The following is an 18956-nucleotide window of genomic DNA, read 5'->3' as shown; positions in this document are numbered from 1 at the left end:
AAGGCTGATTACACAGCAGAGCAAGTGAAGACCTGGTGCATTAATGACAATTTACAGGTCAGCTCACTTAGAGAAGTGATTTAAAACGCACCATCTGTTTTCTAACTGTAGGTTGATAACTATGATTTTACAGACAGTCAGTGTCTCCATCAAGAATTGTTACTTATTTGTCTGAGTCTTGGTTGGCCCCATAATATTTTACCCACTGGGCCCCCAGATTCTTTCCAAATCAAACAGTTTGTAAATTGAATGGATTGATAACAGTCAATCCTGCTTCTATTCAGCCTTTCTCTGCCAGGTTAGAGAATTAAGTCCTAATGCCCTAAGACATCCATTGTGTGTGTTGGATTAACTCTTTCTGATCCATTTACTGCAGTACTAGCTAGGTACCATCCTTGACAGGGTTGAGAAAATAGTGACTCAAATAATTGCTCCTTTTCTGTGACTCAAATCTGGAACCCCAGTTGAGAAAGGCTGCATCATCAACTACTACTTATCAAGTTTCTCCCCACCCCTCCTCTTTCTTTCTCCTCCCTCTTCTTGCTTCTGCCTGCCTTCCAATTCTCCATCTCCATGCAGACGCAGACACACACACACACACACACACACACACACACACACCCTCTCTTTATTTCACATGGGCAAGAAAGGGGGAGCCCAGCTTTGACTTCCACTCCTGCCGCCCTTCCCATTTCACTGCTCTGTACCTTTAGTAATTAATATGCAGCAGAGTGTAAGAATTAAGTATGACTGCTGGGGATCGACTTCCGGGTTTAGATCCTGGCTCTGTCACTCTCTAGCTGGTGACTTTGTCCAACTGTTCTGTGCCACTATTGCCATATATGAAAATACAGGTACTAGTAAGACCTACCTGAAAGGTTAAATTATTGACACACAGTAAGCATTTAGAGCAGTGTCTGGCACATAGAGATTGTACAATAAAAGTTGTCATTATTGCAATTATAGGAGATGGTTGGGAGGCCAGACAACTGATCCTTTTCTGGGGTCTGTAAACTAAGTAGGGCTTTGTAACATAACTTGTAGTTGGAAGGAGGAAGTAAAACATTGTCAGGCCTGTTTTTCTACCTACGTATTGTTGACATTCATTATTTGAACTCACAACTGTTGTTGAATACCTACAATGTACGAATGAGTGATTCTCAAAGGGTGAATGAACCCTAGCTCAGCAGCGTGGGCATCAATGGAGCCATATTAGAAATGCAAATTCTCAACATCCTCCCCATTCTTCTCTGAAGGTGGGGCCAAGCAATCTATGATTTAAGCAGCCCTCCAGATGTTTCTGATAGTGCTAAAGCTTGAGAACCACTGCCCTAGCTGTAGAATGTAGTCAGTCTGCTGGGCACTGGGAATATAAAAATGAATGACCCTGTCCCTGGACCTTCTGGAACACAGTCTACTGACAGACAAATTTGCACACAAGAGCAACCAAGGATTCTGAGAGTAATGGTAGAAATGCAGAGCCACAAAAGAGGCCACATCTGTGCTACAGGAGGAAGGTTTGGAAAGAATTTCTAATGTGATAATTGAACTAACTCTTAGACAAAGACTACAACTTTTAAATATGGGAAGGCGTTCTGTAGAAAGGAGTACATGCACATGGTGATGGGTGGACATGCACACACACCTCAACTTTTTTTTTCAATCCTTAAAAAAAAAAGTTGTTGTTGTTGTTGATGGTGGTGGTGTTTTTTGAAAGAGAGCTTGAGAGGGAGAGAGAAAATCCCAGGCAGGCTCCACACTCAGCACAGAGCCCAGCTCATGGCTCCATCTCACCACCCTGAGATCATAACCTCAGCCAAAATCAAGAGTCAGATGGTCAACTAACTGAGCCACTCAGGTGCCCCCGCACCTCAGCTTTTAAAAAACTCCTGAAGAGGAAGGGTTTTCAGTTGTGTTCACTGTTGGATTCCCAACGCCTAAAACATGCTCCTGGCTCACAGGAGGCACCAGTAACTATTTGAATGATTCAACACAAAGGTCCTAAATCTCCACATATTTAAGTTTCACTGAAACATTTCTTATCAGCATGGTATTAAAACAAATTGGCAAACCTAATTGTGAGCTCTGTGCTTTAAAGCATTATATTCCTAAAAGAAATTAGCGAGTGGCCAGATTGTTCATTTAACACAGTGTATCCTAAAATATGGGTTGGCAGTATGAGACTGTCACCTTTAAGTGTGCCAGGTAGCTCAGTGAAGCTCAGAGCAAGTCTTGATACATACTTATCCTGAACCTGCAACTCTATCCAAAGGTACAAATTATTGATGCTTCTTATAAACACGTTGGTCTTTACAATAGAAACCCTGACAGATTCTTCATTAAAATGTGAAGAACCAGATATCCCAGGCAGCATATTTCCTTCTGCTTTAGTTAAAATCAACTCTGCATACATACTCTGGTACTTTTCTGGTCATGCTCTCATATGTTAGTCTATGCCAGATGCTAGCTCTTCTTTCTTCTGGATGCCAGAGTGTACTTCATAGCATCAGAAACTTCCCCAAGGGTGTCTCTGCATCTTCACACTGACCACAGCGACAGGTCTGGTTGGTGATTCAAAAGAAAGGACTTATGCCAAATTAGACCTCAGAACTGAGATTTCCTTCCTTTCAGAGCCACTTCTAAGGGAACCATCCTGCGGGATTTCCTCCCCAGCATCACCACGTACGTTGTCTGGCTTCATGTACCCTGTTAATTACATCCCTGGCCAGCTTGCTCTGGCCTCTGATCTGACAAAGCAGGGAGGTCCTCCTCCAACCTGCGTTTCCAATCAAGTGGGCCAGAGATCATAGGTGTTTTAGAGGACAAAGGGACTTTGTAGATCACCCTTTCTATTGTCTTCTAGAAACACAAGCCTTCTAAACATTGAACATGCAATAAAATAAAATAAGATAAACAGAGAGGGAGGCAAACCATAAGAGATTCAACTCTAGGAAACAAACAGGGTTGCTGGAGGGGAGGTGGGGGGATGGGGTAATTCAGTGATGGGAATTATGAAGGGCACTTGGTATAATGAGCACTGGGTGTTATATGTAACTGATGAATCACCAAATTCTAGCTCTGAAACTAATAATACACTATATGTTGACTAAATTGAATTTAAATTAAAAATTGTAAAAAAAACATTGAACATGCAAATGGTCTATTGTATGATAGGTGGAGAAGTTAAAATGGATAAAAAATTTTAAAACCAAAGTTGACATTAATTTTCCTTTACTCCTCTTATCCCCAAATGCAATCTTTTAAATAGAATTGGGAATAAAAATAACTCCCAAACTAACTTAATAAATGGTTTTTAAAATATACTTCAGGTTTGTATTTTTATAACTTTAGAAAAAAATAGGTATATGATTTTGAATAAGAGTTTGGCACTTTTTAGTACTTTATATTTACAAATTACTTCATTTGTTCATTGTGTACAGCTTTATTATCTGCAAATGTGTTCTCTCTGCCAGGTATTGGGTTAAACATTGGGCTTACAAAGGGAATATAGCTTGATAGGGTTATTCATTAAAACATTTTAAAGACACATTGAGTAACAGTAGACTTGAGATAGAATGGGGAATATGTCAAATTACCCATGAGATTCCAGGCAAGAACTGACAGCTTTTACTTGAAGGTTATCACCCAGAATCCTACTACGTCTCTCTAAACATTGTGAACTTTATGGTTGAGCATTGAGTTGGATGTTTTTGAACTTGAAAATCTGTTCTTTAAATTTTATCTTTCTGTTCATCTAGGGTCTCAATTTCTCTGTAAAGTATGCATTTTTAAAATCTCGATCTTATCTCAGGAGCATCTTTAGGGTTAATATTCGTGAAAAGAAATATATATTTGTTAAATGCCCTGTATTTCAAAGACACTGTTGCTCTAAAATAGGGTGTGATTATTAGCTCTTAATATTTCGGCTTGGCATAAGAAGCAACATCTAACAGCCTTGTAGCATTTAACATACCAGGAATCCTAGGTGTTCACGTTTCTGTTCACAGTTTCCCTTTTTCTGTTTGTCTTTCTTCCTCACTTTAGTTTGTACTAATTATGGAGCAACAGGTTAGAGGCTACAGTTTTTATGGGTTAAGCTCACAGCCAGTGGTAAGTGCTGAAGCGAGTATTAAGTGAATGCAAACCTCTACTGGGCAGGACATACATGCTTGGCATCTTGAGTGCATATAGATTGGGGCTAAGGATGGGGGCAGAATAAAAATATACCAGGGTGTAGAAAAGATTTTGTTAAGCTAGTGCATGCAGGAATTAGAAATCAGTGAAAACACTGATCCCATATCATTTCATTCAGAGCTGTTGACTTCATTTATCTAACTATTTCCTTTGTTTTATTTAACATTCAGGGTCCTTGGTGCCAACTATATCAAAGTCCTTCACAAAAAGTATATTCCAAAAAGTATTTACCCAAGTTTAATTAAACTTGGTTAAATGCGAAAATTGAGGTTTCATCTGCAGGGGGAGGATGGAAATAAGTTCCAAGTTCCAGGGCGATCATTATTGATGATTTGGGAGAACCTGGCTGCAAAAGGGACTCTTAAAAGAGATAAACAGCTATGAACCAGGCAACTGTTTGTCCAGAGAGGTTTGAAAAGCAGAAGGAGGTTTTGAAAGCTATTACCAAGTTAATAGGAAGCCTGCAATTCTTGGTGGTTGAGATTAACATGAGTGTGGGACTATGTTTATAGACAAACTACCTGTGCTACCAGCAGTAGAATCTTTACAAAGCTGAGATTGCAGTTGTTAGTGAAAATGAACCAAAAAATGAGGAGGGAGGAAAAAATAGGAATTATGAGCAGTGTCAAAACATACACATTTAGAAGAGATATATTAAAATTTTAACTTGGAAAATAATTTATGTTTCAGGAATTCTCATTTCCTAGATTTTGTGTAAGAATAAATTTTAAAGGTATATGAGATTCATTGCTTTGTTTTGAAGGAGTAGAAAAGTTAGAAACTATTTCACTTGCATAAATAAAAATATGATCTTGAGAAGCGAATGATGAGACACCCTTGTTTGTTTTAGGGGTCTGCAGATAGGAGAAAGAGAAAAGATTATAGGTGAAATATCACACCATATGATTATGAACAGTATGAACACAGAATAACTTTACTAGTCAGTAATGTAATTAATAATAAGCAATGTAAGTTAATTGCAAAACCATAGTCATAATTTTTCCTCAATGCTAGTTTCCCATAAAAATTATATGTTAAAGTACATAGTCTCTTTGGCACTAAATTTAGAAAATTAAAAGTAATTTCACTTGCTCTTTATATAGAGCTACCAAATTTTTGGTGCCTGTGAGAGAATTCATTTATTGTGCCGTTTAATTAACAGCAATATTTGATAACTGATTCAAAGTAATTCTCACTCCTCTTATATTCTTGCCTTACAGCTTGGCTCGTCCTCTTCTGTGCCTTTCACATCTATTTTTTCTCAGCTTTTTATGACTGTTGTGGTTCCTCTCATTATTGGACAGGTAAGGTCTCCAATTTTATCTGCTCTTTTTTGTGTGTGAATGAAATTGCAAATTCCCATATAATGTCAGGATAATTGAGAAAAAAGATAAGAGAAAGAGTTAAAACACACCAGGTTTCATCCATTACCCTATTCCCTTTTTATTTTTTTATTTCATATCAATCAGTGTGCTTTGCAGTTAGCTTTACATAGGGATGCCTGCACAGAATCTTGATTTTTTAAATTTATTATCTGTACTTTGTAGCCATGTAGCTAGCTTAAAAATACAAAGCAAATCATTTCCTTATTCTGCTCCTTCTGATAAAGTCTCTACATTCTGACTATTATTGGGAACAAGCATCTGGCTGGCTGGCTTCTTCATAAACCCCTTCAATAGCAATGATCATATTTGTAATCATGTAATTAATAAAATAGGCATTTAATTGTATTAGCTCTTAAAATTAGATCTTAGAAAATTTAGTTTCCTTTATCATTCTTACTGAATTAGACTAATAGGAGAAATTCTTATATTTAACTTCTTATAGCAAGTTAATAATAATTGAATAATAATGATTGAACTATAACATACAAATTTTAAAACACAGGAATGGAGCACAGAATTGTACCGCTAAAATGAGTTCAGTCTTCGGAAAATAGTATATCTGGATGGTTAAGAGCACAGACATTGGTTAAAGAGCAACTAAACTCTAGTTCTTAGTTCTACCTTTTATTTGCTGTGAGACTTTGGGCAAGTCACTTAATCTCCTTAGCTCCAGGTTCATAATTTACCAAATTGTATAATAATAGCACCTATCTCAAAGAGCTGTTATGAGAATTAATTTAAATGTGGATGTATATAAAGTTTTTGTCATCACAGAGCCTGACACAGGTAAGTACTTTATATGTCTATCACTATCATTTTCAAATTCCCTGTAAATACTGAACCAGAAGCAACTCTTTGAAATATTAAATTTAAAAATGATGTCTATACACGTGATACATGTATATTTACACACTGTATTTACATGTATTACAAATACATGTAATATTTACACACTGTCTTAGGCTTGGTTCTCTGGGAAAGAGCGTGAGACAGAGGTTTCCATGCAGAAAGTTTCCTCGGGCAGTACCCTTGGGGTGAACACCTTTGGGAAAGTAAGAAAAGTAGGACAGGGAGGAGGTATAGGACAATGTAGTTCCAGCAAAGGCCTCTAGCAGCACTGACCCCTCAGAGTCATCCCTCCTAAGTCCAGAGTCTTATATGCTCTTGCACTGATCAGGCATTAGATACTGGCTTCTCTCCACTCCCTGTGAGAGGTCTGACCTGGAGAAAGTCTGCTGGCTTAGTAGCAATTCTCAAAGAGGAATTCAACTGAGATCTTTGGGACAAACAACATGCTCTGCAAATGTGGGAATAAACACCTCCTTCTGGGTGGCACACCACAGCACCCACTACATGCCTCAATTTTTTTTTAAATTTTAATGTTATACTTAGAAAATGGACTAAATTTAGAGTAAGAAGGAAGGATTTAAAAGTACTCAAAGAATACATTTAATTAAATATAGAATGGTACTTGGAAAAATACTTCTCCTGCAGTGCTGCTCACATCACAAGGATTCTGGATAAATATTATGTCCCTTGCATCTCTGCCTAACCTCTTTGTCACCATCCTACACTCTTGCTTCCCCGACTTTTCTCGATTCTGGCTTAATTTTTCTGTTGAAAGTATCTTTCTATCTGCCCTCCCACCCCCAACTCATTGTTCATGGGACTCTTTCATTTTTACCTTCTTTGAACCACCTAGCTGAACTTTGTTTCCTTGGTGGTTCTTTCTTATAGCATCTTGATTCCTTTCTTGGCCTTTGCCACAATATAGACCTATCTTTTGTTTACTTGTTACCTGTTCATCTCTCCCATTAGACTGCAAGCTTCCTGAGTACAGGAACCATATCTGTTTTATTTGCCATTACATATCCAGATGATAGGGCACCCAATGAATATGTATGGGTGAGTGAGGGAATGAATGGGTGAGTTCTATGATCAGTAAGGGAAATGCTGTCTTATAGAGGCATAACAGAACCTATTTGCCCTTCTCAGCTCTAGCCCTTCTCAGCTATGGATACTATTAAAAAACATATGGACAAAAAAAATAACTTTGTCTACTCTCTCTCTCCCTCCCTCTCTATATATATAGTTAGATAAATATTACATATTTAATATATATTATATATAGTTATATGTATACTTAGTTACATATATAGTTATATAATTATATATAGTTATATAATTTATGTAATTAAGAATATATATCCAGAAGCACCTGGTTGGTTCAGTCAGTTAAGTGTCTTGCCTTTGGCTCAGGTCACGATCCTGGAGTACAGGGATCAAGCCCTGCATCAGATTCCCTGCTTAGCAGGGAGTCTGCTTCTCCCTCTACCCTGCCCCCCATGCTCTCTCTCTCTCAAATAAATAAATGAAATCTTTAAAAAAAAGAATAAGTATCCAGAGAGAATAATGAATTATTAGATTGCTCATCATTGTGTGCCCAGTAGTAATGTATTACAGTAAATTATAAAATAGTAAATATAGTTAAAAAGTAATATATAGGTGGTTTTAAAAAATCCTTCCAGTACCAAAATCCTTTAATGGCTCTTTTCAAAGGGGAAAATATATTTGCATCTACCTGCCCACCTCTTGTATTCTAGTTTTAGGAATTAACAATCACACCCCCAGTGTGTGTCAAACCACCTCGCCTCCACTTTTTCTGTACATCTTTACTCCCTTACATCCAAGCGGTCACTGAATGCCCCCATTTCTGCCTCAGAACTCGTCCGCATCTGGCATCTGTGACCTCATCCACCCTGCCGGAGAGGATGCCACCACTTTGTGATCTCTCGTGTAAACTACTGCACCTCCTGTCTCTCTTCTGTGAACCTCTTCTAATTCCTAGCCAGTGTCTTCACTGCCCCCAGGACAGCCTTTCTAAAACATCCAGTTATCTTGTTCTTCTTAAAAACGCCCCCCTGGGCTCCCCTGTTGCCGGCTCCTTGTGTGGTGGCCCCACCCTGCCTCTGCAGTGTCACCTGGCCCCGTCCCTGCCGGCGCCGCCTGTCCAGGCCGCAGGCACACCACCCCTCCCTGGCCACGCACCTCCATGCCCACCTCGCAGCCTAGGGTTCCTGCGAGACTTTTCCACCTGCAAACTCCTGCTTGTTCGCTAAGACTCAGTCAAAGATGGCAACTGGGGTGCAGTCAACCTGTTCTGACTCCCTCGATCTAGACCTAAATGCCAGTTCTCCCATGTACTTGATTCATAATATTCATCAGGAGCGCTTATAGTTGATCTGTGAGCTTCCTGGAAGCAGAGTCTATTAGTATATTTAATAGCGTACTCAATAGTGAGGTGTGAGCTGTATCAAAAGATTGGTTGAAAATGACTTCGAATTATCTTAATGGAGCCGCCCCCAGCAGCTATTTTACCTAGATCTCCAGGTTTAATAGAGAGAAACACATAATTGGTCTCATGTTGTTTCAAATTTATGACCCCAAATTTAAATTGTCACTTAACACTTCCTAGAAATCCTACTGTACTTCCTTGTAAGATTATTTCACCCTCTCTTGTGTTATCAGGTTTCTTTTACTTACCTTAATACTCTCCCACTTGCCCTTTACACTTGGGTCTCACTGACTTTGCTTCTGTTTTCTCAAACATGCCAGCTTTGATCCTGTCTTAAAAACTTTGCAGGGGCATCCCAGGTGGCTCAGCGGTTTAGCACCACCTTCTGCCCAGGTCGTGGTTCTGGAGACCCGGAATCGAGTCCCACATCAGGCTCCCTGCATGGAGCCTGCTTCTCCCTCTGCCTGTGTCTCTGCCTCTCTCTTTCTCTGTGTGTGTCTCTCATGAATAAACAAATGAAATTTAAAAAACAAAAACAAAAAACTTTGCAGCCTCTGCACCTTCCGCTTAGAACACTGCACTTTCACCTTCTCAGAAAGACCCTTTCTCCAGTGGCTGTCAGATAGCCACATGGTGTCATATCGTCCAGTTTAAACCTCTACTTAGTATGGATCATGATCTACCTCTTGTCGATTTGTTTGTTGTTTTTGCTTTCTGTTTATCTTCTTAAACTAGAATATAAGCCCTACAACACCAGGGACCTTTTCTGCTCCTTGATCTCCGTATTCATTTATAATCAATTGACTCACCTAAACTTTGTGATGTGATCTTTGAGGACCTTGTTAGAAGTGCTCATATGTACTACTTCAGAGGAAGTCGCCCAGGCAAGGTAGTGTCATCTCTCCATTGTACCTAGAGGTGGCACATTATGAAAATAAATTTTCTATAGATTTGTATGTGTATCTTTTAAAAGGAGGTTTTGTCATTACCTTTTAAATAAAAAATAGGAACAAGAGGAAGAAGAAAAAGACCAGGAAGGAAGAGTTGAAAACATTTTCCTTAATCTTGTAGTGATAATAAAACTTCATCACTTAATTTTTTACTAATATTTCTAAGAGTTAATTTTATTTTAATTTTCTGTGTTTTCCCCATACAGTACTTCAGTTTGGTTGAACTCATTATTGACTGACTACAGTGTGATGCAGGATCTAGTTTGATTTCTGCCACTGTCTGACTTTACGCACAACTTCTAGCCCTCACTTGCCTCATTTGTAGAACAAGGAGTTTAATATCTTCTAGCCCAAAGATGCTGTGACTGTGTGAGATAAGATTGGTTTTTCCATAGATGGTTGGGAGATTGCATCCTTTGTCAGCTCTAGAAATAAACATGTGTTATTGTAATATTTCTTTTTTCCTGATAAACCCTTCAATACATCTAAATCCTTGTGACAAATACTTATTTAATGCATTATATTGAGAGATTTATGAATGAATGTTAATCAACTAGAACTTCTACCACCTTTGAAAAACATTTTTCAAAACAGCATGCTAAGCCCCACTTTTTTTCTGTACACTTTTTTTAAGATTTTTATTTATTTATTCATGAGACACAGAGAGAGAGAGAGGCAGAGACACAGGCAGAGGGAGAAGTAGGGTCCATGAAGGGAGCCTGAAGTGGGACTTGATCCTGGGTCTCCAGGATCACAACCTGGGCCGAAGGCAGTGCTAAACCACTTAGCCACCCAGCCTGCCCCATTTTCTGTACATTTTTGAGGTTGGCTTTTCATATTAAATAGTCTTCAGCCGAAGCTGAAGATGTTATTGATGCTAGTAAAATTTTGCTAATTATAATTTTTATAAAATTATATTCAATATGAACTATTTTCATTGCTTCACTTGTATTACTTTGAGAGGAAAGGAGCTGTTGCATTATGCAGTGTTGTGATAGAAACACCACTGAATCAGGACTTGGAAATAAGAATACCCATTTTTCACCATGTACAGGCTCTGGTTCTAAAGCATTTTATGTTTATTTAATACCTTAATCCTCACTATGACTACTACTGGATCTATTTTACAGATGAGGCACAGGATTTGCCCAAGATTTGCCCAAGATTATAAAAAAAGAAGCTCCAAAGTCCATACCTTTAACCATGATGCCCTTGTTCCCTCAGGAGGCAGAGGTCCTATTCCTATTTATAACCCGACCACCCTTCATTGACTTTGTAACATTTTATGCAAGTTGTTTGGGCTCTCTGTGCCTTCATTTTCAGCTGTAAATTGTGCAGGATAATATCTGCACAACTTCTCTCATGAGACAATTTAAATAATACTTAAGTAGATGATGGATGTTTACCATATCCGTATATTTTTTACTGTTTATACTTTTTAGATATTATTTTGAATCTATTCAGTATTTGATAAAAAAATTTACATTTTTATTTACATTCAATTTGCCAACATATAGTATAACACCCAGTGAATAAAAATATTTTTAAAGAAAAATGTTATATACAGTGGATTTGATTTTGTATCCCTGGCTATATATTTCAACTGACTATTAAAGAAAAGCAAACACTTTATGAAAATATATGGATTCAGTGGAATGGAGGATAAAGCTTAAAGAAACAATCTAAAGTCACCATGAAGAAAAATAAAATTTTAAAATTCAGACTTAATATGAAAAATTATCCATAACATATCCCCACTCAAAAATCAATTTATAACTATAAAGACAGAGTAGAAGGGGAAAAAAGCAAGAAAATGCCCTGGAAAAAAAATTGGAGAAAACTAAAACGATGGATATTACACTTCTCAGTTATCTCAGCATATAAACATTCCTCACCTAAGACATATTTTCTCAAGTTTCCAGCTTAGAGATCATACAGTAATTGATATGTGGCTCAGCTTATTAAAAGTACTGGGATTCAAGTCTAATTTTCCCTTTAAGCCCTCCTGGTGTTTAATTTAAAATAAAGAAAATCAAAATGAAGAAAGTGAGACAATAAAGAGCTTCCTGAGGAAGATGTTTTTCCTCACCTCTCCACGGGGAACAGCAAGTCAATGAGGATTTGTCATCTCATGGTGAATGCCTAAGTTTCTGTGAGTGCAAATGAATTAGAGTAGATCCTGAAGAAAGCTACAACTGGCCACCTTATCAAGATGCCTTTCCTCACCTCATCCTGACTTTTTCCCCCCTTTCAGCTTTGGCTGAAGACTATTTAATATGAAAAAATCATCCTGACTTTTTTCTGAGGTGTCTATATCAGGTTGGGTTGCTATCTCTAGCAAAAGCTTGTTTCCCATAGTTATTAAGTGTTTCTACGACGCAAAGAAATTTGGAGAATTTTTAAATGACATGGATTCTTCACAAATTGAGGATGATTGTATCAAAAGTGTAAGTGGCTGAATGAAGAGAAGATGAGGTTCCTGAAGTTTATATCCAAAGCATATCTTTAAGGCATATCAACACTACTTCACCCAGTAGCTTATGAAAGATTTTAACACTTTTGTCACTATGCAGTTGCAAAAGCAGCTACTTTGTGAATTTAATTTTAGAAGATAGAAAAGCTCTATGGAGCCTGGCAAGCTATAAAATGATTTGCTTAGAAAACACAGACAAATATCACTATAAGACTAAAAACAATGAAAGACAATCTGTTTTCCCCTAGGGTTATTGTTTCACTTGTGGGTATGTCCAATTTCCAACTTTCTAGTTGTTTTCTTTATCGAGATTAAGTATCCAGCATTAACACATTGATGTGTTTAGAAAAAAAGACATTTTCACTAAGAGGATGCAGGACTTCGGAGTTCATGTTTCTTACCATGTTGAAAGAGTCCTACTATACCATGAGACTCTGAGTACTTTGTATTGAAGAAAGAGGTAATTAGATTGAATAGTCAAATTGCAGCTTATAAAGTTGATTGATTAGAGATTTGTCTTGGTTTTTAAAATGGCTTTGACTTCCAAGTTATACCTCATTCATATTTATCTGTTTATTTTGTCAGTGGGGTCAGTGGTGGTGGAAGAAGACACTTCTACTTTGGGAATTGGGATCATACATTCTATAACCCATTGCCGAGAGAGGATGTTTGTGTCTTTAATCATTGTATATTAAAACATGACTGGAGGACAGCATCAATTTCAGTAACTGTGTAATTTTCATTTATTTCCTAAAGGAGTTGAGTTGTATTAAGTCTGGGCAACTACTAGTTTTATGCTACCAAACATAATAGATTATGAAATAATCTTTTAAACTAAGTCTCTCTGTAACCTTCTAGTAAGCAGTTACCCCCATGGTGACATATTAGAACGTGGGGCCATCTAGGTTCCTCAAACATTATTATCCAAAGTTTGTGTTCTCATGCTTCAGCCCAATTACACTGTGTGACAGAACTGCTCTTGCTTCTCTGTACTTACTACAGTTTTTTAAAGTAATCTCTATGCCCAACATGGGGCTTGAACTCAAAACCACGAGATCAAGAGTCCCATAGTCTACCGACTAAGCCAACCAGGCATCCCTATACCTGACTAGATTTTAACCTTTAAAGAAAGAAATGAACACTAGATAAATTACTGTGGTTTGAGATCACATCTACAAAAAGAAAAACACAATTTTTAATAAATTCAATGGTAATTTTAATTACAAGATCTATTTTTTTTAAAATAATTAAACTACTATTTATCTACATATATAGAAAACAGTTTCTCTTTCATTCCCAGGCCACCCAACCTTCAAGATGTGGTTCCTATACTTTGTACCAACTGGTCAGCTTTCTGGTATTTCACTTACTGAGTCCTTGAGAATGGTTGAAGTTGATCTAATAGCCATTTGTTCAGAGGCTCTCCTGAGAATAGTTTACTTTGTTCTTGAGTATCTGTGAAGGTATGCTCCATTACGAATTAAACCTTTTCAGCCGCAGACTAGAAGATGACAGAACCCCATCAGCCTTGTCAGGAGAAGTTCCCTGACCTCATTATTGCTAATGGATCATGGTAATTCAGCCTGTTGTGAAATCTCATGTTCAATTATGCAGGATAATGAGTGACTCGAAACTTAATATGTCTCAACCATAGTGCTTATTACAGGGCTTGTTCAGCTTCTTTCAAAAATGTAAGGTTTTAAGTAGAGTGTTTCACTTTTATATCCAAGCAAAAGTTATCACCAATATTGAGCCTGTCCTGATTTTAAATAACTGATTTTATTTTTAAATAAGAGAGGATCGCTGTGTAACTTTATTCACTCATCCTTTTGTAGGAGAGTTAGGACAGGTTTATTCATTTTTAAGTGTTAATTCTGGAATCCTAAAAGCATGCAAATGGCATTTGTCTTTGGATTCACAAAAACTCTAGATATTCAGAGTTTGAATTATTTAAACTCCCACAACACATGCACTTTTGCTTTTCAAGCATGAGTTATAATTTAATTAAAAACTTCTGGTGCATTGCTTGCATTTTAAATATTAATGTGTTCCATGGATCACTTTCGATTATCTACTGTCTTGAAATTCTTGAAGATGTCAGATTTTTAAGATTCCCAAAGTTGCACTTGGAATTGTCTGTTGAGGCAAAGGGGACTGTGATAATTACATACATCCATTAGGATCAGCAGAGGAGATAAACTTTGGGGAGGCTTAATGGGCATGTCTCAGTGACAGCTAGCAAAGAGCATTTGGCATGATTAAGGATAGATTTGATGCAGTTGAAAATCTACTCTCATTATGGACACCAGTGGAAGTTGCACTACAAATGTTAAATTCCCCAGAAGAAGAGTGATGTGGTAGGGAAGCTTTGAAATCCACTGTGGCCATCATCCAAATTATTCTCTTTCCTTCATGTCTTTCTGCTGTCAGAATCGCTTTGCGATGCCCAACTCAACTCCCTACATTGTCAAAAAGAGGCAACCTATTGATCTCTGTATTTCAGATTGTCCGAAGATACATCAAGGATTGGCTTGAGAGAAAGAAACCACCTTTTGGTGCTATCAGCAGCAGTGTTCTCCTCATGATCATCTACACAACCTTCTGTGACACGTTCTCTAACCCAAATATTGACCTGGATAAATTCAGCCTTATTCTCATACTGTTCATAAGTAAGTTGGAAGGTGAAATATTCTTTCTTTCCCCTCAGTATCCTCAGTAGCAAAGTGTAGCAATCTGTGTCCCCTAAATTCATTTCAAATGGTAATTTGATCAGAAAGGAATACTGAGCTTCATATTCTGTATGTTCAGTGACTTTATCTGTGTGTCTCTTCTTTAAGAAGACATCAGTTACGTATTTATGATTTAATGTCCTTTGTTTTTTATGTTTGATTTAGAATAGTTGATGCCAGATGAAAGAAGCCATGGGATCTGTCAAATTCAAATGTTAGATTGAGCACTTTTTTGCCAATTTATTTTACTAAAACTTTGAGCTAATCTTACCCTTTATTGTGAGTTAAAAGTAGAATTTATTTACTTGATACTATTATTTTCTAAGTATAATAATTGACTGACTGAAGTAGTTAAAATGTGAATATTCACATCATCTTTTCTATTAAAATATACCCATGGTAATATCATTTCATTTTAAGAAGCAGCAGACTATGAAATGCAAGTAACTGCAAGGATCAAAAATCAGCCTTTTGTTCTGTTTATCCCTTATACAAAGACAACTTTGTTTTTTGTTTTTGTTTTTCTTTTTTATGATAGAAGGAAATAAAAATTTCCCTTTATTTTCAATTACAAAAGTAATTTCTCATATAGGATCTTATATAAGGGCATTATATAATAAAATTAGGAAAATTTTCAATAACCTGATACAGCAAAAGACAGATTTAACGATTGTCCTGTGTAATGCTTTTTTTTATAATAAATTTATTTTTTATTGGTGTTCAATTTACCAACATACAGAATAACACCCAGTGCTCATCCCGTCAAGTGCCCCCCTCAGTGCCCATCACCCATTCACCCCCCACCCCCCGCCCTTCTCCCCTTCCACCACCCCTAGTTCGTTTCCCAGAGTTAGGAGTCTTTATGTTCTGCAAAGACAACTTTGTAATTATAATACCTAAGAATTTTTTGTTATTAAAATCAGCATGAGTTATTCCACAATATATATTACATGCTACTACAGTTATGCTATTTGCTATAAATACCCATAGCATAAACCAACTCTTTCTAAATTGAACAAATTAAATAACTGAGTTATCAAGGAGGGTTTTAGATTTGTGGAGTAGGAGACATTGTAGATTATGCCTGGGGATATCTTCCATAAGAACAATTTGAGTCCTGCTAACTTCAATGATTCTATCAGTTTAGCAAGGTTATGTTTGTTTTTTCTACTTGAGTTCCTATAAGTTTTAGATAAAGCTAAGCATACCAGCAAATATACTACAGATATTTTCAGAGCCCTAATTTGGATTCAATCTTTTTTTTTCTTTAGTATTTTCTATTCAGCTGAGTTTTATGGTTTTAACCTTCCTCTTTTCAACAAGGTAAGTGATACAGTATCTCTTGTGGTTCTTAGTTTTCTAAATAACAAATGATGCTATTTACTTGGCTTTTACTGTGCTGTTCCAGTGTTTCTGCTGTTTCCTGACCATTCCATATTGCTCCAGCCACCCTCAGGTTGTAGATGTTTCCAGAAGGTTTCTCTGTGGCCCTTTGTCATCTGTTCACATCATGTATATTTAGGTGGCCTCCTTCATTCTGCTGGCTCAAGTTGTCAGCTTCCTGCTGATGGTTTTCAAGCCTCAACCTTCCATTCCAGTATTTTTCCTGAATTCCAGCACTGTTTATCACTAACCATTTAGATATATCCACCTGTCTTAACAAGACCTCAGTCTCAGATGGAATTAAATTTTTCCCCTAATACTTCCACTTTCTCTCTCATTTCATTATTGTTAATGGGATCACCATCCACAGAGTTACTCAGACTGGAATAATTTGTATCATTATTTTTTAAATGTCTTGGTCCTACCTCTGTAATATATTCTGTGCTCCCAAAGCCACTTCCCTAATTCAGGCTCTTGTTGCCTCTTTTCTCCCTAGACTATTGCAGTGGGTATCTTACAGGTATCTTCATTTCTAAAATGAATTCCTCTACTGCATTTCGTATAGCTTCCAATAACTCAGAGTTCTGATAATAGCTCTTATCAGAGATCTTCCGTGGTTTCAGTGCCTGTAGAGTAAAGTTCCTTTTGGGGGTCTATATGAACCACTAGTAGCATTCCTGCTGTCTACACTCCAAGTCGAGGTAAAATCTTTGCCGTTCGCCAGAGGAACGTCATGCATTCTCCTTTCTGTCCCTTATTGAGGCTGTCCTCATTAAATTAGCCTCCATGCCCTACATCATCTTTCCTGTTCTCAAAGGCTCACCTCTAATGCAACTTCTTCCACCAGTATTGTCCGTTCAGCAGATAGTACTTAAGTCTTTAGTATGAGGAAGTCATCACAGTGATTACCACAAAGAAGAGATGATTCTGATCTTGTGTGACTTTATAGACTAGATATATGTCTGATAACTAAGTGTCCTCCCTGTGGACAGTGAGCCAAGTTGTAGTCAATTCAAAAAAGAAAGCACTTCCAAAGAGAGTGGTAGAGCAAGGCTTCAATGGAAGAGATGGGATCTGATGTGAGTTATAAAGAAGGGCTAAATATTCAGCAAAGTGAGAGGCAGAGAGGAGCTTCTTGGTGGGGAGAGGGTAAAACAATAATGTAAATGTGGACACGGACACACACAGACATGGTGGGACAATACGAGTAGAAAAAGATTTTTAAAAAATAACAATAACTGGAAAGACAGGCTTACACCAGATTGCCAAGTGATGGCAGTGGGTTGCCACAAGGTAAAAGGCCCAGGTTTTTATTTTGTTTTGTTTGGAAAGAGAGTGTACACATGTGCATGCAAAGTGGGAGGGGAGAGGAAGAGAGAGAATCTTAAGCAGGCTGCACGCATAGCATGGAACCTGATGTGGGGCTCGATCCCACAACCCTGAGATCATGACCTGAGCTGAAATCAAGTCAGACACTTAACTGACTGAGCCACCCAGGCGCCCTGGACCTGGGTTGTTTTTGAGATCTGAAACAGCGGCAGAGCAATGGGTGGCTTAGGCCTCGCGTGGGGCACTTGGCTCTTACAGCACTTGGTATAGCATGAGGCTGATTGTAAACACTCAATAGAAATTTATTGATTGGTGGAATTTGAACCATTTTCCCTAGCTTGTGGTTGTGATTTATAAAGTAAAAGTGAAGCCCGGAGCCATTAAGACACCGAGAAAACGTGATTTAATTGGATAGTGTAGGAGTAGGAGCTATTTTAAAGTTCTTTTTGTAAATGATTTGTTATGTAGCCCTAGAAAACATGTTTGCCTTTCACCAGCTGTTTGTTTACTGGTCCTTGTGGCAGAAGTAATAATCATACCCACTGATCCTAGCCTATCAGACTGGGTAGGAGACAGATATCCTGTCAGTGACTGCAAATGTCCTGAAAGCACAGAATAGCCACTGCTGAAATTGCTGAATGAGTGCTGGGGCCAGATGGTGTCACAACTGGTTAAATGAAAATTGAGAATTTTCAGTATGGAGTAGACTAGATTTTCATAAGGCCTTGAGATTTTTAAGACCCTTTTATTCTGCCTTCGATGAAGTCCTCTTGCATTTTGAACTTGGCTCAACCGACTGTCAGACGTGTACATTCTTTGATAAACAGCAAAATAGGGAGTGGCTGTAATCACGCTCCTTGGTAAAATGGTTATATACCTCCAAAATATTACATTGAAAATTGGGGATTTTTTCAATTGAACAAAATTTAGAAGATGGTGGATTTTACTTTTTTATTTTTGCACTTTTTTTTTTCCTCTCACTATGAGAGACCTCATTGTACCTAAGGATTTTATTAGAGAAATAAAAGATACTGACATTTATTGAACCCTGCTTGGTGCCAGGCACCATGCTAGAGACTACACATATGTTCTTTCATGAAAGTCTGACAGCAGAAACCATGATACTATGCATTTTTGTTGCTGTTTTGTTAGATGAGGACCCATACCTAGAGTAGTTCAGTTTAATGGCTTGCCTAAAATCAGGTTTTAGTTGTTTAA

At 37.6% G+C, this 18956-nt stretch overlaps 1 protein-coding gene and 1 long non-coding RNA gene across 19 annotated transcripts in view; one reads left to right on the top strand and one right to left on the bottom strand.

Moving 5' to 3' along the window:
- LOC144282499 (uncharacterized) overlaps positions 1 to 18956 on the bottom strand; it is a 78406-nt gene that overhangs the window by 4204 nt on the left and 55246 nt on the right. For 5 of the 7 annotated variants that reach the window (XR_013350942.1, XR_013350941.1, XR_013350940.1 and 2 more), the window contains 3 exons: positions 10139 to 10249; positions 9684 to 9786; positions 5415 to 5522 (listed from right to left, as the gene is read on the bottom strand). This is a non-coding gene — a long non-coding RNA (uncharacterized LOC144282499). Of the gene's footprint in view, positions 1 to 5414; positions 5523 to 9683; positions 9787 to 10138; positions 10250 to 18956 lie in introns of those variants that run through there. The other 2 variants (XR_013350945.1, XR_013350944.1) reach the window with 2 other exon arrangements.
- SLC10A7 (solute carrier family 10 member 7) overlaps positions 1 to 18956 on the top strand; it is a 243748-nt gene that overhangs the window by 188635 nt on the left and 36157 nt on the right. For 6 of the 12 annotated variants that reach the window (XR_013350934.1, XR_013350935.1, XR_013350938.1 and 3 more), the window contains one exon: positions 5415 to 5498. Coding sequence is in view for 4 of the 12 variants with exons in the window: in XM_077846252.1 (XP_077702378.1) it covers positions 5415 to 5498; positions 14801 to 14966; positions 16298 to 16349 (302 nt within the window). In the remaining 8 variants the exon portion in view is untranslated. Of the gene's footprint in view, positions 1 to 5414; positions 5499 to 14800; positions 14967 to 16297; positions 16350 to 18956 lie in introns of those variants that run through there. The other 6 variants (XM_077846252.1, XM_077846254.1, XM_077846253.1 and 3 more) reach the window with 4 other exon arrangements.

The sequence above is a fragment of the Canis aureus genome, chromosome 13, assembly GCF_053574225.1.
Source record: "Canis aureus isolate CA01 chromosome 13, VMU_Caureus_v.1.0, whole genome shotgun sequence".
Lineage (NCBI taxonomy): Eukaryota > Metazoa > Chordata > Mammalia > Carnivora > Canidae > Canis > Canis aureus.
This window is presented reverse-complemented; position numbering and strand designations above follow the sequence as displayed.